Here is a 22,057-nt window from a genome sequence, read left to right as displayed (position 1 = left end):
TTAAGCAATGACATCCTGCTTCCCTTTAGTCATTACAGCCGCAGAATTGCCGCGAGAGAGAGAGAGAGAGAGAGAGAGAGAGAGAGAGAGAGAGAGAGAGAGAGAGAGAGAGGAACTACAATGCGTTAGGATAAGAAATATATATGAAAGGAGCAGAGTAGGATCACAGAGCGCAGCGTTGCAGTCCCCGCTGCCAGCAGATTCACCCGCCTCCGATTCTAATACTGTAACCGTGGCGCAGGTAAACGAAAGTCAGATTTGCATTAACACACACACACACACACACACACACACACACACACACACACACACACACACACACACACACACACACACACACACACACACACACACACACACACACACACAGCTACTTCCGCTATCGCTTCCGCAAACAACAGGTTTTTCGCGGATTTTACACATTTTTTTTTCGGTTTTACAGTTGCGAATTGCTCCTATAAGTGCGAATCTGCCGTCAAATTTACCCTCTGTTCTGATAATATTAAAACATATTTGATTTCGAATACAGTTTCATACAACTCTTTCAATACTACAGAACATTTCCAAGCTACATTTCCATACATTACATTCACTTCCAAGCTACATAACATCATCTATTGTTAAGCAAAATAGCGTGAGTGAAGAGATGATTGTAATGAAGGAATTAATGTAGATGACTTTAGCACCTTCGGGAATAATAGCCTTCAATCTTGCTAAAATTTCTTATCGATATCAAGAATAATGTGAAACCTGTGTTGTGATGGTATACAGAATTGCACATGATTTTTGTTTACATTTGTATTTAAGGCGCAGATTTCCTTAGGTTTGCATTTCGCGGTTGTGGAATGGAATGTTTGAATTTGTGGATTTGCGTTTGCGGAACTGAGCTCCTGTTTGCGGCGGCCTCTGCACTCAGGGACATGTAGCAAAGACACACCACAGGAGGAAATGCATCATAACCATCTGAAAATACTCTTATAGAATATATATATATATATATATATATATATATATATATATATATATATATATATATATATATATATATATATATATATATATATATATATATATATATATATATATATATTTAAGAGCAAGAGATATCGTGTGCTATCTTTCAAGTGGTGGAGACACGATCCGACCAACTCCACCAATCTTCAAATGAACCTGAGTGTAATCCCTGAAAGCCCCATACAGACGACCCTTCCTCTTCGCATAACAGCCTTTATGCACCTTGAGACCAATACAACCAGCCGAGGTACGAACTCTTCACTGCATTTCTGACCAAAAGACTAGTAGCTGTGAACACTGTATCGCGGCATCGATGAATAACAACAGTAAGGTGACTATTTGAAACGTTTGATAGAGTAGGAACAGCACCCTTCGCGAGGTTCATAACGAGTAAAGATCGAAAGGGGAGGGAATCCAGTTAACGGGGGATTACGTCAGTGTCTTAACGATGCCTATTGCTGAGAGAGAGAGAGAGAGAGAGAGAGAGAGAGAGAGAGAGAGAGAGAGAGAGAGAGAGAGAGATGTGTGTTGTGCGTGTTGTGTGTTGTGTTGCTTTTTCCCGCATCCATCCTCACACACACACACACACACACACACACACACACACACACACACACACACAGCGCGTCACCACCGTCACAATGCCTCTTTACACTCCATCACCGCGGCGGCTTAAGCTCTTTGTCGCCACTCAATAGAACCACAATTAATCAACACTCCCTCAGTCCCTCCGTCCCTCCTTCCTACCCTCCCGCTCCCTCTCCTCATCCCTTTCTGTCCTCTCCTCCCAGGCCGGTCCTCCCCTCTTCCTCCCTCTCTCTCTCTCTCTCTCTCTCTCTCTCTCTCTCTCTCTCTCTCTCTCTCTCTCTCTCTCTCTCTCTCTCTCTCTCTCTCTCTCTCTCTCTCCCACACACAGACGAAGACAGAGGGTGGAGGAAGGGAGAGAGGAAGGGAGAGTGTGGAGAAGATATTTTGTATACAGATGTAATAGTGGGTTGTGGTGAGTGTGTGGTTTTCCGAGTGAGTGCGTTTAGTCATTCTCTCTCTCTCTCTCTCTCTCTCTCTCTCTCTCTCTCTCTCTCTCTCTCTCTCTCTCTGGCTGGTGGCGGCAGTTTTTTTTTTTTTTTTTGTCTTGTACTTTTTTTCTATCCTGGGTGTGATTGTGTTACTGCTGATGTTCTTTTTTTTTTCTCGGTTTCTTTTGTTTTAAGTTGTCTGGTTTTATCTCCGTTTTTTTTTTCTGTGCTTCATTTGTTTCCATTTTTTTTCCCCCGTTTCTTTTCACTTCCCTCCTCGACTTCCTTACCTTTGTTTCTCTTCCTTTCCCATCCCTCCTTCTCTTACCCTTCCTATCTCCTCCCTTCTTACTTTCCCACTTCAATTCACTTTTCCTTCTTCATAACGCCTCTTTAATTCCTCCCAATACTTTATCTCCTCTTGTTCTCTTCCCTTCCTTTCCATTCTTTCCCCTCCTTCCCAAACTTTTCATTTCCCTCCCTTTCCTTACCTTTCCTATCTCCTCCTTTCTCATTTTTCCTCATCCCTTCACTTTTTCCCTCATAACGCGTCTCTAATTCTTCCCAATACTTTATCCCTCCGTTACGCTCAATGTTACGGAGCACGCGTCACTCATCCTATTACGCTGCCCTGCCTGATGCCCTTACTCCGGCGCCACAATGCCACAAAGGGGGGATGCTGTCGTTTGGCCGGCGTCATTAGAACCATTAGCAGAGATCCCTCCTCGGGCTGATTAATTAGAGTTAACATCTGGTGACGCGAATCCACAGATCTATCACAGTTCTTGGGGATAGAGTGGGGATGGAGTAGAGAGAGAGAGAGAGAGAGAGAGAGAGAGAGAGAGAGAGAGAGAGAGAGAGAGAGAGAGAGAGAGGGAGGGAGGGTTGGAGAGGCTTATAAGGAAGGCGATGGTCTGTGTTAAGTGAGTCGAGATTACTGCACCGGATCTAAAGCTCTGGTGTGTGTGTGTGTGTGTGTGTGTGTGTGTGTGTGTGTGTGTGTGTGTGTGTGTGTGTGTGTGTGTGTGTGTGTGTGTGTGTGTGTGTGTGTGTGTGTGTGTGTGTGTGTGTGTGTGTGTGTGTATGTGTGTGTGTTTCAGGTTTTTATTTTAACTTTATTTTAAGAAAAGATTTTGTGCTGTAAGAGTTGGTATGGACTTAATTTTGTGGGATATATGTTATCTTTCTTTTTTTACATAATACCAGCAATTTGTTTGTTTACTTGTTTATTTATTTACCTCAGTATTTATTTTTTAGGTGTTTGCATGTGGTTTGTTTGTCCATGATGTGGCCGTGTGTGTGGTCGAGCTAATTGTGTGCTGGTGTTCACTGAGGCACGCCTGCACTCTGCCAACTCGCACCAGCCTCCGCCCCGCCGCCAGCGACTCATGTGCGGTCTTGCGGAGATTCTTGTTAGAATTGCGATCTTATATTTTACCGAACACATGTGATAAAGCGTAACGGGAATGTGACTTGGTCCAAAGTTTAATTAGACGTTTCTCTCGAATCCTAGGAGGATATTTTGTTTCAGGAAAATCAGTGCAAATGATAGTGTGCTAGTTATCAAGTGATGTATAACACAAATGACTTTTAAAACATCATGTAAACAAAACTCTACCATAATTCAGTTTTAACACACCAACAGTAGAGCCATCTTGTAGAGACCTGCTGTGGCTTGATCCATTAACCGTATATATCAGATGCTTCTTAAAGCCACGCTTGCATTTTGATCTTATCCGCCGCTGATCGTTGTCGCTTGTTGTTTATATGCTTTGGGTCTATAACGTTTGTGGGCAATTCTTGCCGCAACTCTTCTTGTTTCATGTGGAAGCCTACGTACACTGTAGATAGTGGCCTGCTTATATTTGTGGAGGCTTAGTCGATCGCCCCCCTCCCCCGTGGTGATGCAGACAGGTTTTTAGAGCAACGCTTTTGCAAAATCTCATAATTAATCATAAAGATATTGATTCCTGTACTTATGATATCAACTTAGCAAAAGACTGCGGCGGTAATATTATCTTGTCACTCTTTACAGCTCTAGTAAAACAAAAAATACGTAACAGTAGCAATGTTCAGGTAACACGAGCCTGGACAGCAAGGAACGACGATGTTAACAGCCGCGTGTCGTGCGGGAACAACGCGGCGTTTGTCGTATTTGTGTGCTTGGTTATAACTGTTTTGCCCAGCACGTGTCCAATTCACGTATCTTACGAGCAATGAGGATTGAGCGAGAGGCAGCACACTGGAGGGACACACACCAGGGAACACGCCCGATCCATCCCCGTCTCCCATTTACTCCAGCACTTGTCAAGGTACAACAGTTACCGAAAAAAAAAGTCAGTAAATTGTCCACGATGGGATCTTTGAAAACGCCAATGCAAATAAAATTGTTCAGTAATGTTGCCTTTGGAAAAAAAAAAAAAAAACTCTGGGAAGAAAGGTGAGCAGCATTTCTTGTAAAGACGGTGAAGTAAAAGTGGTAGTGAAGGTCTTCGTGGCGGTGTATGCATTGCAAATTACATCATTAGTGTAGAATAGAGGGAAACGTTATTTGTACAGTGGCTGCTTGCCTCAAGGACAAGCGTGTCGTCAAGTTGTGGAGGGCGCCGCCAGCACCCACTCACTATAATTACAAGCAGGTACGTTATCATATCTCTTTTCTTGAAGAGCCTCTGATAAACCCATTCAGATAAACTCTATCACGAGTGTTATTACGTTTAGATCTAATCAATCCTTCCGGTTCGTAACGTACTGGCATTCCATTCTCTGGATGGCCGGGGGAGGGGGCGGGGGAGAGGTTTTCGATAAGTGTTGGTCGTTTGATTGATTATAATGGGGCCTTAATAATGGGGTCAGAATTTTTTTGTCGCTTTAACAACGGGATCAGATGACGCCATGTTAGATATTTGCTTTACATCGAGTCCTTATTGTATCTTTATGGATTTATTACGTATTTATTTGGTAGGTGAAAGATGGCGAATACCGGGTTGGAGGCTGGGTGAGGGTAGGTAAGAACGAGAATTTAGTGGAAGTGGTGCTGGCAGACTTTGTAAAATCATCTCTGTCTTGTTCGTTGGTCTCTCTTATCAATGTTGCCGTAGAGTCTCGTAGGTCACATCGGCGCTATATGACCCTGGTATTGCGGTGTGGAAAGTATCAATCAATCCATCAATCTTTCCTCTTAGATCAAGTCCCAGTATTAATGTTAAGGGAACCGGTGGATGTGTAATTCGTCCAGTCGTTGCTCCTCCAGCTGACGAAGGCACAGAAGCTGCAAAAAAACACCACACATCGATCAGGTGAGGGTGTTTGGTGAAAGATAATATATCACTTACTGTACAGGTGTTTTATCAGTTATAATGACTCATTACGGGGTGTGTGCGTCTTTGTCTTGTGAGATAGCTTAAGACACTTTGTATTATTTTCATTTTTATATAGAAATGAGATGAGCTGATTGATTAATGTATGAAGACATGTCGTATACTAAAGCTACACTATGATTTCGAATTACTTCTTGCCACAGGAAGATACCTACACCACGCCCGTGAGCTTCGCGTAAAGGATCTCGAAATAACATTGAGTCTTACGCGGCATTGTTGTCGTGGTGTCTCGGTGCCCGGAGACTGCAGTGTGAGGGCGTTTTGTGGGTGTCAGTGAGTGGATGCGTTTGGGGGATCTTGTTTCGCCTAGTCCACCTTGTATGTGTGTGTGTGTGTGTGTGTGTGTGTGTGTGAGAGAGAGAGAGAGAGAGAGAGAGAGAGAGAGAGAGAGAGAGAGAGAGAGAGAGAGAGAGAGAGAGAGAGAGAGAGAGAGAGAGAGAGAGAGAGAGAGAGAGAGAGAGAGAGAGAGAGAGAGAGAGAGAGAGAGTCAAGAGTTAGTAGAGTATTCACAGATGACCGATAAGATTATATTTTACCTGGTAAAAAGACAAACGAGCGTTGCAGAACGATTTTCATGGTGCGATTTATCATTTTTTGGCTTGAAGAAAAATATTGAAATACGTGTTCCGAGAAAACTGAGTAAAAGTCAGTTTGATTTACTTGGTGTTAAATTGAGTTATCATAATATGTCCGTGATTTAATTCATTATGTCACCTGTGGAGGCGGCGAGGCGGACTACTGCACACACTGAGGTGGTGAGTGGAAGAATACATTGAGGCCCCGATCCTTATCTCTTAGTCTTTATCCATTTCTCGCGGCGTGAAAACTGACGCCGCAGCAAACATCCTTTTCGTGTGTATCCTGATAGATTCCCTCGGCAGCATAAAGTGTTCCCTTATTCATTGTCTGACTGGATGTCTGCACCGATAACAGTTACCCACATTTACTGACCCGTGACAGAATCTTCAGTGATATTATAGATATTCAGTATGACTGTGTCGGCAGGAGCTGCACAGCGCCCAAATGTGCGAAGCGAGAAGGGATTATCTTTTCTTTGAAAACTGGATTTTCATGCCCGCAACACTATCTATTTTTCAACGATATTTCTCTCTTATGTACATACTTTTGAATGACAATGACCAAGAATCGTCAATTGGCTTCTTTCTTAAAAAAAAAATAAATAAATAAATAAACGATAAATAAATGCTTCTCTGAATGAACACGTGGTTATTGTGGACATTTATGAGCAGTGACAAAACCTGAGTACAGACACACACACACACACACACACACACACACACACACACACACACACACACACACACACACACACACACACACACACACACACACACACACACACACACACACACACACACACACACACACACACACACACACACACACACACACACACACAAAACAAAGCACCCCACACAACAGGGCCGAGTGAGGTTGTCCTAACTAGCACAAGACTGTCACTCATGTTATTGCCCGCTTCTCTGGCCCCCCAACGGACGCTGCACGACAAAAGGTCCGCCATTCGTCTCGCCGACAGTCCACAGGGGTGCGTCTCCCCTGGATCCCGCCCCACCCACAGCCCCGCCCCATAAATATTCCTCCACCCTATCCATCCATCTAACGCGGCTCTTGGACTCCGCGTTCCTCTGTTCCCTTCAGTTTTACTCTGCGTCGCCCTTCCTCCCTCCCTCCCCACCACGCCCGTCCCTACACTCGCCATGACAGAGTGGTGAGTGTGTGTTCGCTGAGTTATTGGAGAGGAAGAGCAGGAGGAAGAGGAGGAGGAGGAGGAGGACGCAGACAGGACAAAGAAGCCAGAGGAGACCAAGGAGGACGATGATTAGGAAGAGAGGGATAAAGTCAAGGTGGTGAAGGAGGAGGAGGAGGAAGAGGAACAGGTAGAAGAAGAAACGATGAGGGAAAGAGAAAGAGAGGATCAAGTGAATGAGAAAGACGAGGTGACTGAGGGAATGAATGTTTGGCCAAGATGATAGTTATGTCAAATGGGCAAAAAATGAAATAACAAGATTCCTCCAAAAGATACAGACACAAAGAGCAAGGGAAGAGGGAAGCAGGAGAAACAGGGACAAGGGAATGAAGAAGTAAAGCAGACAGAAGAGGTTGCGAGGGTTTCAGAAATAGCTGCCTGAAACAGATGAATAGTATAAGTGGATGAAAGGATCCTTTGGTCTGACTCGCTTGATGATCGAGGGATATGTTTGTGGATCGCCTGTTGACGCCTTTGGTAGCTCTGTGACTAAGCTGGATGGTTACATAAAGAAATAGAGAGAGAGAGAGAGAGAGAGAGAGAGAGAGAGAGAGAGAGAGAGAGAGAGAGAGAGAGAGAGAGAGAGAGAGAGAGAGAGAGAGAGAGAGAGAGAGAAATGAAAAGAACTATTGTTTTTGATTGTACATTTATTAGCAAAATTATAGTCTTTTACTTTTTTTTCATTTAAAGATTTCCTGTTATTTAATTTAGCACCTTCCACCTGTTGTTGTCTCTTCGTTAAGTAACTATCTGCTGAGTGCACAACATGCTGTACTAGGTCGATCATAAAGTCATTGGTGTATACGGTACAGTCGCAATGTTGACTTAATCGTTGCCTCTTGATAATCTGATTCTTATCTCACACTTTCCTTAAATCTATGCATAATTGTTCATTAATACGATTTCATCTCTAGAATCTTAATTTTTTTTTTTTTTTTTTAATGCCTGACAACAATATAATTTCATCACGAGCGTCTGATCCGGGCAGAGGGAGCTTATACATCTCAAATTTTGACATTTTGACGTATTCTTCCATTTTCTCAACATCACGACGCTGTAAACTTGACCTAGTGTATGTAATTGTGTATTGTTTGTGTAATGTACCATTGTTCGTGTTGGTGCAAGTTTGTATTAGTCTTTCCACGGTCAGTTTTCACAGTTCTTATGTTCTATTAAAATGTTGCGAGAATTGCGATATATTCAACTTCTTGATATACCACGATGATATATTTGTCATACTAATACGGTCAGTGTGATAGTTTGCGTCATGAGGAATAGAGTTTTAATCTTTAATATCCCATTTGCACTTGCTTCTCAGCGTCGGTTCGAGAGATTTATTGTTATAACAGACACTTCACAAATACAAGAGCATTACATGTATGGGATCCACCCACAAAGCCTTACTGTAAAACAAGTTGTCAGCGGAGATCCTGGGAGGCACACCTGAAAGGAGAACATGACCACATTTAGTCTCGTATTGTTGATAGGCTTGCGCTACTCATTCATCACTTCCCTGGGTCTCGTTGCTCACTCCTCGTTGTCAGGGTCTGCATAGATCCCGAGAAGCTATATAATTTTGAGAGTGATCTGTCAGCTTATGGAATGCAGCACTGGCGCCCTGCATTGACCACCTTCCTGCCAGTGGGTACTCCGTCAAAATAATGGGACTACCTTTTATGTGTGTATAAAAGAGACTGATCAAGGGATACAAAAATATATTGGTGAATAGAATAAATTTCTAATTACCGCGTCAAAAAGTAGAAAAAGTAAATAGAAAAACTGTGTGTTTGTAAATTAATTGACCTGTTCATGATAACTCCAGCGAGGACTACATTCTCAAACTTGGCGTCTCATCCTGATTCTTCTCAACAGACTCAAGCGGAAGTAATTGAGATTTTGAAGGGTGTTTTTATGATTATACTGATTCTTCCTCAACAATAGGAAAAAACATTCACGGGAACCCAACTAGTAACTTATGAGACGAGATCATTTCTAAGTACTGGCCCAGGACATGAACTCCAGCAGATGACTTTTAGTTGGTATGACGCATCTAAGGGTCCCGAGTTCCAGTCCATGGATGAATTGCTGTAAGATGTTTGCTGCTCTAGGTTATTGCGATATTTTCCTGAAAGATTCAACAGTGACATTCAGAAGTGTATTCAGTTTGTTCCTTCTCTTCGTCTTCCATAACATCAACTCGGAAACGAAGAAATTATTAATAATTATGTAAGGAAATTCATGAGAGCATTCGTATACTTGTGACTTTGCAGGTGTTACTTGAAGAGAGAGAGAGAGAGAGAGAGAGAGAGAGAGAGAGAGAGAGAGAGAGAGAGAGAGAGAGAGAGAGAGAGAGAGAGAGAGAGAGAGAGAGAGAGAGAGAGAGAGAGAGAGAGAGAGAGAGAGAGAGAGAGAGAACAACCTCCGTTTATAGAACCATACAGAATAGTAGGGCACTCGGTCCTTTTGGTTCAAAGTACAGTAGATGTACTGAGGCAAGGCGGCAGCCACAGCACCTTCAAAGAAGTATTTCGACCTCCTTGGCACCGACTGGCTGACACAGTTCCATGGGAAGTGGAAAAATTATACTTCACTCTCTGGGTTTACAGCCACTGACTGAACAGTGTTGCTATTGTGACGCTCTGTATTATTTTGTATTAAGAAAATCTTAAGACTTTGTAAAATAAATATGTATGTGCATTTGCAGGGAATTACGAATTATATGAAAAAAATTAATGATGACATACGAAATCCTCACCACACACTATCACGCAAGGCCAAGGGAATAAGATTATTCCACAAGGTGTGAAGAAAAGATTTATAGTTTGAGGGTGTGATCGAAGACTTCATTCAGGCAACTGTAGGAGATTTAGGTCACTGTGAACCAGCACGCCGCTGCCACCGCTACCACGTCGCGAGGCGATTGGAAGGCACTGCACGTCGTTGTAGTAATTGAGTTGTGTCTCTTCTGTGTCTGTGACCAAGCTTTCGATGGGAAAGGGAAAGTTGCAAATAAATTTTAGCTAGATTTTTGTGAAGCGAGTATTTCACGAAGAAAATAGCTACTGAAATGGCAAGGGTTTTTACTAACTTGACTCGCTCTCATTGGGCTTTTTTTTTTTTTTTTTTTTGCTTCTTCAAGAAACATATTTCACTTTCAATCTTGCCATACCCAAGTCATCTCTCAGCCTTGGCTTCTGCTCGAAAGTGACATTTGTCTGACCACGCCTTGCTTGGTGATGGTCCAGCTGAAGGTTTATTCTCATTACTTTGGGGCGTCTGATTTTCCGATCATTGAATCTTCGCCAACATTAGCAATACCGTCACTCAGACGCGCGCTGTATATATTGCTGGTGTAAATTCTAAATCGTCTGGCAATGGACAGATTCTATTCATGTGGTGCTTACTTGGATATGATATGTCAGAGAGAGAGAGAGAGAGAGAGAGAGAGAGAGAGAGAGAGAGAGAGAGAGAGAGAGAGAGAGAGAGAGAGAGAGAGAGAGAGAGAGAGAGAGAGAGAGAGAGAGAGAGAGAGAGAGAGAGAGAGAGAGAGAGAGAGAGAGAGAGAGAGAGAGAGAGAGAGAGAGAGAGAGAGAGAGAGAGAGAGAGAGAGAGAGAGAGAGAGAGAGAGAGAGAGAGAGAGAGAGGGAGAGAGAGAAATAAGACTGGAATTATGAAGAGGAGAAAGATATTACTGCTAACGTATGGGCAGGAAGAGACATGAAGGAGGGAATTAATGTCTGGGAACACAGAGAGGGGGAAAGATGAGACAAGAAATTAATATACATGTGTTAACTTGAGCCAAATTCATTGTCCCTAAAACCCATATTACTGTCCTAATATGAATACACACACACACACACACACACACACACACACACACACACACACACACACACGTCTAATTTATTTATCTATGAAGTGAACGGAAAGTATGGAATCTACTAATGTTATGACAAGGAGAAAAGGAACAATAATAAACGTATTAGAATTAGTCACGAGACACAAGAAGGAACATTTGCCGTTCACATCACACATCGAGGGGAAGTATCTGACAAGAGGAGAGTTAAGTGTTATGAAGGAAATTCCACTTAAGTGCTACGAAGGTTTATGCCAGTGGTAGCCAGCAGTATCCGGTGATCAACTGCTGATTACACAGTGATAAGCCAGTGTCGCGAGTTGAACGTCTTTGATAATAACGTTAATCATCACCTCAAACAGGGGTTGGGGTTGGCGGTGCTCTCCTGCAGCACGACAATGAGTTTGTGAGGTCGGTCATCACGAGGGTGCCATCGCCGCAATAGTTACTTGATGTGTCCAGGCACTTAACAGAGGAACATTATGGAAAAAATATATGTTAAATTCTCAGAGTCTTCACATAATACAGTGCGTCTCTCATCTCCCCACCAAACATACGCACACACACACACACACACACACACACACACACACACACACACACACACACACACACACACACACACACACACGTGAGAAGCTCATTTTCTGTGACAGTTGTTATTCGTGTATTGCATAAAATATATAGCAACTCCCTAGAAAAAAATAATAATGATAATAAAAATAATTACCCTTGTAAATGAAAAAAAACAAAAAAAACATCCGCATTTTTCATTGTTTCCCTTCTTTTTTTCAGCTAAATGTCTCAGGCCAAGATCTTACACTATAGTCTAGTACATCTCTCCACACCCTGCTGAGAATAGATGATAATTGGTGGGTATTGATTTATCGTGTCTATACAGCTATCTCCCTTGGCCGAATAGCACATAGCAGCTCCTGTGTGATCTTTGAACCTCATTCCTTTTTGTAGTGCGTTCTGTTATACGGATCGTCACAGAGGCAGGCCGCAAGTTGTCAATGTGTAGGCAGCACCAGCAGTAGGCAATGTGTATCGCCATATGTATCGCCAGAACATTTGTACTACTTCTGTATGTAAAATGTAGGGTTACTAAAACAGTAGAAATAAAATGTTAGTGTGATTATTGGTGTTTCCAGTATAGTAAATGAAAAAAAAAAAGTGTGCTTGTTGTTGGTGTAGTAGTAGTAGTAGTAGTAGTAGTAGTAGTAGTAGTAGTAGTAGTAGTAGTAGTTGTTGTTGTTGTTGTTGTTGTTGTTGTTGTTGTTATTGTTGTTGTTGTTGTTGTTGTTGTTGTTGTTGTTGTTGTTGTTATTGTTGTTGTTGTTGTTGTTGTTGATCATTGTTATCATCATCAGTTATTATTATTATTATTATTATTATTATTATTATTGTTATTATTATTATTATTATTATTATTATTATTATTATTATTATTGTTATTATTATTATTGTTGTTGTTGTTATTATCATTATTATTATTATTGCTATTATTAATATTATTATCATGACTATTATTAATATTATCATCATTACTGTTATTATTATCACTACACATCACGGGGGTGTCGGCCTGGTATATAGATAGATTATTTTTATTGTTATTACCATATTACAATAACAAATATTAGCAGTACTGATGTTCCTACCACTATATAACACTAATACTAATACCACCACCACCACCACCACTACCACGACCACCACCATCACCACTACCACCACCACCACCACCGTCACCACCACCACCACCATTATCACCACAATCATCATCACAATCGATACGTCAATCACAATATTCATAAAGATGACATAAGAGAGAGAGAGAGAGAGAGAGAGAGAGAGAGAGAGAGAGAGAGAGAGAGAGAGAGAGAGAGAGAGCAAACCAAGACGACGGGGAAACTGGAGGAAAGGATTGAGACAGAATAAACAGGGGTGGAGAGCAAACAGGTGATAAACAACGGGTCATCAAACAGAGGAAGGGAGGAGAGCAAAAGAGGGAAAGAGGAGGAGGAGGAGGAGGAGGGACGGAGGCAAAAGGAAAAAAGGAGATAGAGGAGGGAAGAAGAGGAGAAAGGATAGAGAGGTGAAGAGAGAGACAAGAGGGAAAGAGAAACGAGTACACACACACACACACACACACACACACACACACACACACACACACACACACACACACACACACTGCTGATAAAGAATGCAGAAATGGTGAATGATGAGGAAGAAGCAAACATCAGTGATCGAGTTCTGCTTCCTTCCTTCCTTCATTCCTTCGCCGTCTCCCTCATCCCCTTCCTTCATTAATTATTTCCCTTTTTCTCCTCTTCCTGATGCACGTTCTCTTGTTCCCTTCTTTCCTCTGCACCTCTCTCTCTCTCTTGCTCTCTTGTCTCTTTTCTTTTCTTTCTTTATTCTTTTCGTTTATTCCTCCTTACCTACAACATTGCTCTGTTTTACGAGTGTGGTGTTGTCTCTTGTTTTGCATGGCTGACTAGCTCTCTCTCTCTCTCTCTCTCTCTCTCTCTCTCTCTCTCTCTCTCTCTCTCTCTCTCTCTCTCTCTGGGTCTCGGATTAGCCAGCTGTGCACCCTTCGTATGTTTGTGTGTATGTGTGTGTGTGTGTGTGTGTGTGTGTGTGTGTGTGTGTGTGTGTGTAAGTGTCAACCTGTTTACCATATAAGCCAATAACACCACCTGTGACTTACGCCCTCCCCTCTTCACCCCCCAACTTTCCCCCTCCCCCCCCTCTCTCTCTCTCTCTCTCTCTCTCTCTCTCTCTCTCTCTCTCTCTCTCTCTCTCTCTCTCTCTCTCTCTCTCTCTCTCCCGCTATATCCCCATACCCTCTCCCCTTCGGCTCTCTTCCCATCACCCTTATCCTCCCTCTGCATACGCGTCTTTCCCCAAAAACTTACGTAGGTCATCATAGGAGGGAGAGTAGCGGGAGGAGGAGAAGGAGGAGGAGGAGGAGGAGGAGGAGGAATAGGAGGATTTAGTTTAGAGAAAATATCAAAAAGAGTAAAAACAGAACGAAAGTAAGAATGAAAGAAAAAATTAAAATATTATTCGTGTCTATGCTCAGTTACTAATCAGCTGATATGACTGATGTGCAATAGTAGTAGTAGTAGTAGTAGTAGTAGTAGTAGTTAAGTTCTGCATTGTCGTGGTTCTTTATGATTTTGCTGAGGTTGTGGGTTGTAGCGGTTCTTCGTCTAATATCAGTGGTTCTTGTTTTGTTATGTAAGATTTCTGTGTGTGTGCTAAGTTCTAAATATGCTTCAGTTGGGATGGGAAGTAGCAATTCTCGTGCTGTATGTCTTAAACTTTGAGCTTTGTAATGTATTTGTGGTACTTCTGTTCATCTTTATTGCTCATCTTTTTTTCCCACTGAGCTATAAATTCATCTGTGTTTGTCTTTCCATCTTTATTACAATTCATCTAACTTTCTCTATACAAACACATACCATGGCTTATCTATCTATCTATCTATCTATCTATCTATCTATCTAATCTCCCTTCTCTTTTCATTTAACTCTCTAACTACTACTTTCTGGTTATCTATCGATCTATGTATTTTCTTTTCCATCTGTACATCATCCTTGTATCTTTATGTCTCTATCTGTCAATCTCTCTAACATATTATAAATGTTTCCTTACGTTTGTATTTTCATTAGTTTATCTGTCTACCTACTTAATGATCTTGTTATCTATTAAGGTCCTGTTTAATATTACATTAGATTATTATTAGAGAGAGAGAGAGAGAGAGAGAGAGAGAGAGAGAGAGAGAGAGAGAGAGAGAGAGAGATTGTTTGCTGATAGTATCACAACATGGCCCTCACAAATACTCATTGATTTCCTTTCTCTCTCTCTCTCTCTCTCTCTCTCTCTCTCTCTCTCTCTCTCTCTCTCTCTCTCTCTCTCTCTCGTTTCCCCTAAATCTTGTTTCTCTCTCACTCCCTCCCCATTTATTTGTCATTTATTTATTTTTCAGCGTCACCATCCGGTATAAAGTTTTAATGTGTAATAGTGTTAGTTAGTGAAGCAATGGTGTGTGTGTGTGTGTGTGTGTGTGTGTGTGTGTGTGTGTGTGTGTGTGTGTGTGTGTGTGTGTGTTTCGCTAGACTGTTGCTACTACTACTTCTACTACTACTACTACTACTACTACTACTACTACTACTACTACTACTACTACTACTACTACTACTACTACTACAACTACTACTGCAGATTTTTACACATAAATGAGGCTAGCCAAGGTAAAACAAACAAAAAATAAAAACGCTCGCTTAATTGTCGCTCCCCCCACAAAAAATTGCTACTACTACTACTACTACTACTACTACTACTACTACTACTACTACTACTACTAACACTCTATTACCATTACTACAATATTACCACTTCATATTCTCCTACTTTTTTTTTTTTCCGAGTGATTTAATGCAGTTAAATTCCTTGGTTTCTTCTTTTCACGTCTCACCTCTTCCTCCTCTCCCTGTTCCTCCCTGTTCCTCCCTGCTCCTCTCCCTCTCCCTGGCCCTTCGCCCACCCTGGCAGGCGCGGGTCACAGCTGGGCGGGGCCATTCATCAGCTCATTAATACTATGCCCGAGTGGCGTATTTACACATGAACCCCTCTCCCTCCCTCTACTCTCTCTCTCTCTCTCTCTCTCTCTCTCTCTCTCTCTCTCTCTCTCTCTCTCTCTCTCTCTCTCTCGTCCTTGTCTCCTTTCGTGTGTTATTATTATTCAGCAAATATGGACTTTGCCTTTTAATTTTAATACACAAGGAAGATAATAGGATACGTGTGTGTTCTGTGCTACCTAATTGATAGATGGCCAAGGGATGGAAAGTTAGAGTTAAAGGAAATAATGTGTCTCCTGTTATCTTCTGTGTCTTTATTTGCTTTTGGGCAAAGAAGAAGAAGAAGAAGAAGAAGAAGAAGAAGAAGAAGAAGAAGAAGAAGAAGAAGAAGAAGAAGAAGAGAAGAAAGAAAAAGTGTATTTCCAGTTCCTTATTTTTCGTATAATTTACTGAGCATTTTATCTTATTTTATCTTTATTTATTTACATTCTTATTTTTGTGGTGCAGAAGAGTGCAAAAATGAGCAATTATCATTATCATTATTACTACTGTTATCATTATTATTATTATTATTATTATTATCATTATTATCATTATTATTATCATCATTTAAACGCTCTCAGATCTTTCTCAGCAAGTGGCGCCATATGACCTTGAGATGGCACACGAAGCTCCTGCCAATCAATCTATCAGTATTCCTCAGTTCACGTACAATTCTTACTACTTTTCCTAACATCACTTACTCTACCTGTTTATCTGATATTGAAAAGAACTTAGCTTATCATATCTATCTCCCCTCCTGTCTATAACACTGTCTGTCTATTCGTCTCTAGTCACCAGTCTCTTTCCCCCTTCCCCACTTCCTTCACACCACTCCTGGATATAATCACCAAGTCATCCAAATCCACCTCCCTTCTATTTCCATTCCATTTATCGTCACCCAAAACATCCTCAAAATGTCCTTCCCTCCCTCCTCTTTCCCCTTTCTCTCCCTCCCTCCCTCCCTCCTCTTCCTCCCTTTCCTCCCTCTTCCCTTCAATATCTCCACCATCAGGCTGGCGACTAATCCTAACCAATGTAATGAATCGCTAATTGATTTATCGGCTGGCGAGTGGCTCTGATTAGGTGGGGGAGGGATACTGAGGGGGTGGCGGCAGGGAGGGAGGAAGTAGGAAGGGAGAGTAAGGGTGGCGGGAGGGAGGCTGGAGTTGGTTAAATGGCGGTCTTTTACTAGTATGAGTATAGATGGAGAGAGAGAGAGAGAGAGAGAGAGAGAGAGAGAGAGAGAGAGAGAGAGAGAGAGAGAGAGAGAGAGAGAGAGAGAATTTGATTATCATTCTTAAGTTGATGTGTATTCAGTGACCTCTCAAGCTGATTAGAATGAACCAAAAGTTAGCTTAAACGAACACCACCACCCACGGGATATTACATTTATAGGACGTGGGCCGACAAATGTAGGAAGATAAAATCGCTGCGGTGGAGTGAGTCAATCAAGAATGCAACAAATGAAGTGGAAGTTCCGCTCACGACGTTCACTTATCACCAATCGCACGGTGGTTAGAAATGTTGACCACACTGCTTACTTTTCCTTCCTGATGGAAACAAACACTTGAATCAGAACCTACAATGACAAAAAATATCACCAACACTCTGCTTATCCTTCCTTTCTGACAAACAGTTGAATTAGAACGTACCCGGCCAATATCACCTACACTCTGTTTACGCTTTCTTTCTGACAAACACTTGAATTAGAACATAGGCAGAGAAGACTCCAGCATCCATTACTCCAGAAATACATAAAATAATAACCATAATGAAATAATACAGACCGGCATGGAAATTAAAACATTCAGGCAGGGAAATCCGATTTTCCGGTCCATAATTAATTCATAAGGATAACTATAATAAAACAATGCAGAAAAACAAGTAGAATAGAGTGCCCACTGAAGGATCCGACTTTCTGCCACTTCCTAAATATTTCAGAAAGATAACTGTAGTAGCTAAGGCAGTCTCGTTCACCTGGAGAAGACTTTTTTTTCTTTTTGTAATTATTTTTAGAAATGACAACATTTTTGTGTGACGAACTGTGGTATTGTTGTTACGGCTCAGAAAATAATAATAACAATAATTAATAAAAAAAATGAATAAGTAAATAGATACACGAATAAGTAAATTAAGTAATCAGTCTCCCAGCATCTAGAAAACCACAGCAGGATGTTATAACTTTATTCCAAGCAAACATAACTCATAATGTTGAGAGTATAGTATATGACTACACCACGTTTTTTTCGGTTACTTTCATTCGTTTTACATGATGATATTACGTTACAGGCGCTGGGACAATGAGGTAGATACAGCAAGTGTCCCACGGTTTTATTTTCCTCGTTCTTCTCAGCTGGTCGTGGCGGGAGGATGTGACAGGGAAACTTGATATGGAGATGTCATGGTCAAGCATTACCAAGCCAGGTGCACAATGATCCTAATTAAATCCCAGTTTATTTAATGTTTTCTGGAGTTCCTGTAATAGATATAGTGCTAAAATTTGCTATAGTAGTGAATGTGATGGTGGTGGTATTAGTAGTAGTAGTAGTAGTATTAATAGTTACAGCGACAGCAGTAATCACAGTACCAGCAATGTGTAATCCAATCTACAACGGTGCGATGTTTGTATGAAGGATTAAAAACAAGTTGATTAGTGTCACTCTTTTTGATGCGGGTGAAGTGACAGGGTGACGCTAGTTGCTGGTATCATTGTTGCATCCATTCATTTCATGGTCGACTTTCTTTTTTCCCCTCACTCCTTCCCTCGTCTCGCTAAGCTCTCACACCCCTCCCCCCTCTCTGCCTCTCTCCCTAGCAGGGCGCCGCAGCACAGATGGCAGGGCAGCGGGTGGCGCCCATTACCCGGTTCTTAACGCTGGCCATCACAAGGGATGCCCTCCCCGCCATCCCTCCATCCGCTCTCATCCTCACTCCTCTCCCTCTTCCTCTCCCTCTCCCTCCCTCAGACTCACGCCTCATCGTCTGTCACATTCGCACCCTTCTCTCTTCTTTTTAGCTTTTCCATTCTCTTCCTTTTTATCTCTCGCCTTCGCTTTTTTTTTTCTTTTTGTGTTCTTGTTCAGCTTCATTGCCGTTTGGGATTGGAAGCCACTGGTTCTTGCTTTCATTCTTTTGTGTTTTTTTTTTTGTCTTCGTATTTTTTTCTTGTTCTTCTTATTCATGTTGCTCTTGTTCGTGTTCTTTTTTTTACTTCTTTTTTCTTTTTCTTTGTCGTCGCGTTTATCGTTGTAGTTGTCTTCATCTTTGTCTTCTTCACGGAGCCTTATGATGTTTTTTTCTTCGTGGGCGCCATTCACCCAAGAAATCAATCAGTCAATCTTCTTTTTCTTCTGGCCCTTAGTTTTCCTCCTCATTTTAACGCCTCTTCACTGCCATATCTCACCACCACCATTACCCCCACCTCCTCCTCTTCCTCCTCCTCCTCCTCCTCCTCCTCCTCCTCCTCCTCCTCCTCCTCCTCCTCCTCCTCCTCCTCCTCCTCCTCCTCCTCCTCTTTCTTCCGCCACCTGTGCATTTAAAACCAACACTTTCCTTCCACTTACTTTCCCTTATGATTACTCTATTGGCGTCACGTGACCAGCCCCTCCCCTCCCTCATGTTTACTGTGGCCACATGTTGTCCCTCCCCCGCACGTGCCACGCCCCCCTCACACGTGCACGGGAGAGGCTGGCACGTGCAGGGGCGGGGACACTCAGACACACATGTTCATATTTGCAACAGCCTCAGATTCCGTCACACACACACACACACACACACACACACACACACACACACACACTACATAATTTTGTAGTGTAATGTTAAACAAACCTAGCTTTCTTGTTTCTCTCTCTCTCTCTCTCTCTCTCTCTCTCTCTCTCTCTCTCTCTCTCTCTCTCTCTCTCTCTCTCTCTCTCTCTCTCTCTCTCTCTCTCTCTCTCTCTCTCTCTCTCTCATTCATTCATTCATTCATTTTAGTTATTCAACCATCCATTCTTTATTGTTTTCCTTTCATCTTTTTCACCTTTTTTCTTTGTCTTTTTTTTCCATCCACTTCTCTTTTATTCATTCATCTATCTATTCCCTTTCCTTGCCTTATTTCCGTCCCTTCTCCTCCTCCTCAGGTACTACAGAGATGTGTCACTCCCCGGGGAATGAAATTCTATACCTCTTTCACTCGATATCATGTATATTTTTAATAGTAATATCGCTTTTTATAGTGTCTCAAATATCCGTTTTTTGCGAAGATGTCAGTCTGGTATGCAAATATTTTTCTATTTTTCACGTGTTTCACCATATGACCCCGTTGTTGCACTACTGGAAATAAATAAATCATTGAATATGGGCTCCGTCTCCTTGGTGTTAATTTTATCATATTAATATTTGCTTTGTATGTCCCGTGTGGTCTAGTGGCTAGGATACGCGGCTCTCACCCGCGAGGCCCGGGTTCGATTCCCGGCACGGGAAAAGACGTTTTACTCACTGACACTCACTCACTCCAAATGATATTTAAAACAAGCAGGTAACTTCATGCCAGGCCTCCGGCTAATGTATTTTTCTGTATGTTCGAATACACGAGCCTGTTTCCCATCTTGCATTATCCCAGTTCAAGGATTTCTGTACCGTGGAGTTTGTGAGCATTTGTTACATGTAATACTTACAATGTGAGGAACATTAGAGAGACAAGAATGACTTACCAGACAACATAAGAGTCTTTGCACTACTCTTACATAACACCACTACCACTGTGAGCACCACTCCCTGTAACTCAGCTGCAGCGGGGATGGTGATGTGTGAGATGAGGGGGAACAGTGCTCTCCGTGAGGCGAGAGTTAACCCTATACTGCATTATCTCTACTTCAACCTTACCGTCACCATCACTGTTTTTTGTAGGGGTGGTAGTGATGGTAACAAGTAATGGTGATGACAATGTGAAGTACAGTGAAGCCACGACCTCCACACGCTTTGTACGTCACCGCCACTGCCGCCACTGTTCCGCCATAACTTTGCCTGTGGTGGTGCTGGTTCTGGTCGGGTGAGGGAGGGAAAAGAATTTACAGTGAAGCAGGGACTTGTGCTCTCACTCTCCGCCACCGCCGCCATAACTTAGCCGCCGCTGTGGTGGTGATAGTGGTGGTGGTGGTGGTGGAAGAGAACCAGACCCCGAGGAACAATTGCTATAAAGGTTGCGCAGCGAGTTGTTGTAAATTGACGAGCGTGTTTGCTTCCATGCAGGTGTTGTGGTCACTGGTCACACGCGGGGACCTGGGGACGCCCTTGCTAAATGGCCGACTCCCCCTCACACACACACACACACACACACACACACACACACACACACACGGCCACCATCATCATCACCATCATCCAGGCTGGGCAACACGGGCGTAACTCACAGTCTTACCGATCTCCAGCCGCTCACAGCCACACAGTGCTAACCCACACGCACCCCCACGACCTAAATCCCCGAGCCACGACGCCCTTCTCTGAGCCGTAGGAGCGAGCACTCTTGGTTGAAGGAGGAGGAGGAGGAGGAGGATGAGGAGGAGGAAGCTTACGTCGTCCCAGGATCCTAAACGAAGAGGCTCTAATGTTATGGATTAAAACGATTACAGTGATTGGCTTCTGGGGGAAAGAGAGGGAGGATGGGGGGTTGGGGTGAGGAAGAGAGAGGGACTGCCAGGAGGATTAGGTGGAGGTGGAGAAGCGTGGATTAGAGTCGGCTGGTGGTGGCGGAGGTGGAGGAGAAGTAGGAGGAGGAGGAGGAGGGGCAGTGTTTGTTGTGGGTTGCCTGCATGGCGTATGTTAGGAGTTTTAAGTCTACTTTTACTGATATTTTCGTCTCTGCACACACACACATGCACATATATACATACACACACACACACACACACACACACACACACAAGCACACACAACACCAAGCATCACCACACCTGCACCACCACCACGGGAAGGAGGAGGATTGGCCGTAACGAGTTTAATATAATTTGAATTCGTGTTGCTGTTACATTTCAGGCCAATTGCGCGGGGTTTTGGGGTGATCAACAAGCGTGTCCGAAGCTGGGCCGCCCTCCTTGGCTCTATTTACCCTCGTGTTCCTTCCTTTATCGCTAATTCCCCTCACCGAGCGAATGGGGACGCGCGCAAATAAGGGGAGCAGGTGATCGAGGGGAGGCGGCGAGGGGAGGAAGAGTGGAGAAAGGGTGATGTACGAGGAACCAAGTCTCGGAGGAGGGAAGCGGACAAGGTGTTGACTCCAATTAACACCCGCGCTCGGGAGTTGGGCGGCGCCTCAGAAAACACCCACAATCAAGACCTCCTCCTCCTCCTCCTCCTCCTCCTCCATCTCTCTTCCTCCTGCT

At 42.9% G+C, this 22,057-nt stretch overlaps 1 protein-coding gene and 1 non-coding gene across 3 annotated transcripts in view; one reads left to right on the top strand and one right to left on the bottom strand.

Moving 5' to 3' along the window:
• Positions 1-22,057, bottom strand: part of LOC135101560 (motor neuron and pancreas homeobox 1-like) — a 63,013-nt gene that overhangs the window by 7,441 nt on the left and 33,515 nt on the right. The window contains exon 2 of one of the 2 annotated variants that reach the window (XM_064005667.1): positions 8,604-8,642. The exons of the other annotated variant lie outside the window; for it this stretch is intronic. Within the exon in view, the coding sequence (XP_063861737.1) occupies positions 8,604-8,642 (39 nt within the window). The remainder of the gene's footprint in view (positions 1-8,603; positions 8,643-22,057) is intronic. 2 annotated transcript variants of the gene reach the window in all.
• Trnae-cuc (transfer RNA glutamic acid (anticodon CUC)) lies at positions 20,088-20,159 on the top strand. Its single transcript has one exon. It is a non-coding gene; the product is annotated as a tRNA-Glu (tRNA).

Source organism: Scylla paramamosain, chromosome 6 (assembly GCF_035594125.1).
Source record: "Scylla paramamosain isolate STU-SP2022 chromosome 6, ASM3559412v1, whole genome shotgun sequence".
NCBI classification, from domain to species: domain Eukaryota; kingdom Metazoa; phylum Arthropoda; class Malacostraca; order Decapoda; family Portunidae; genus Scylla; species Scylla paramamosain.
The sequence above is the reverse complement of the archived record's forward strand: the minus strand, read 5'-3'. Positions and strand labels throughout refer to the sequence as shown.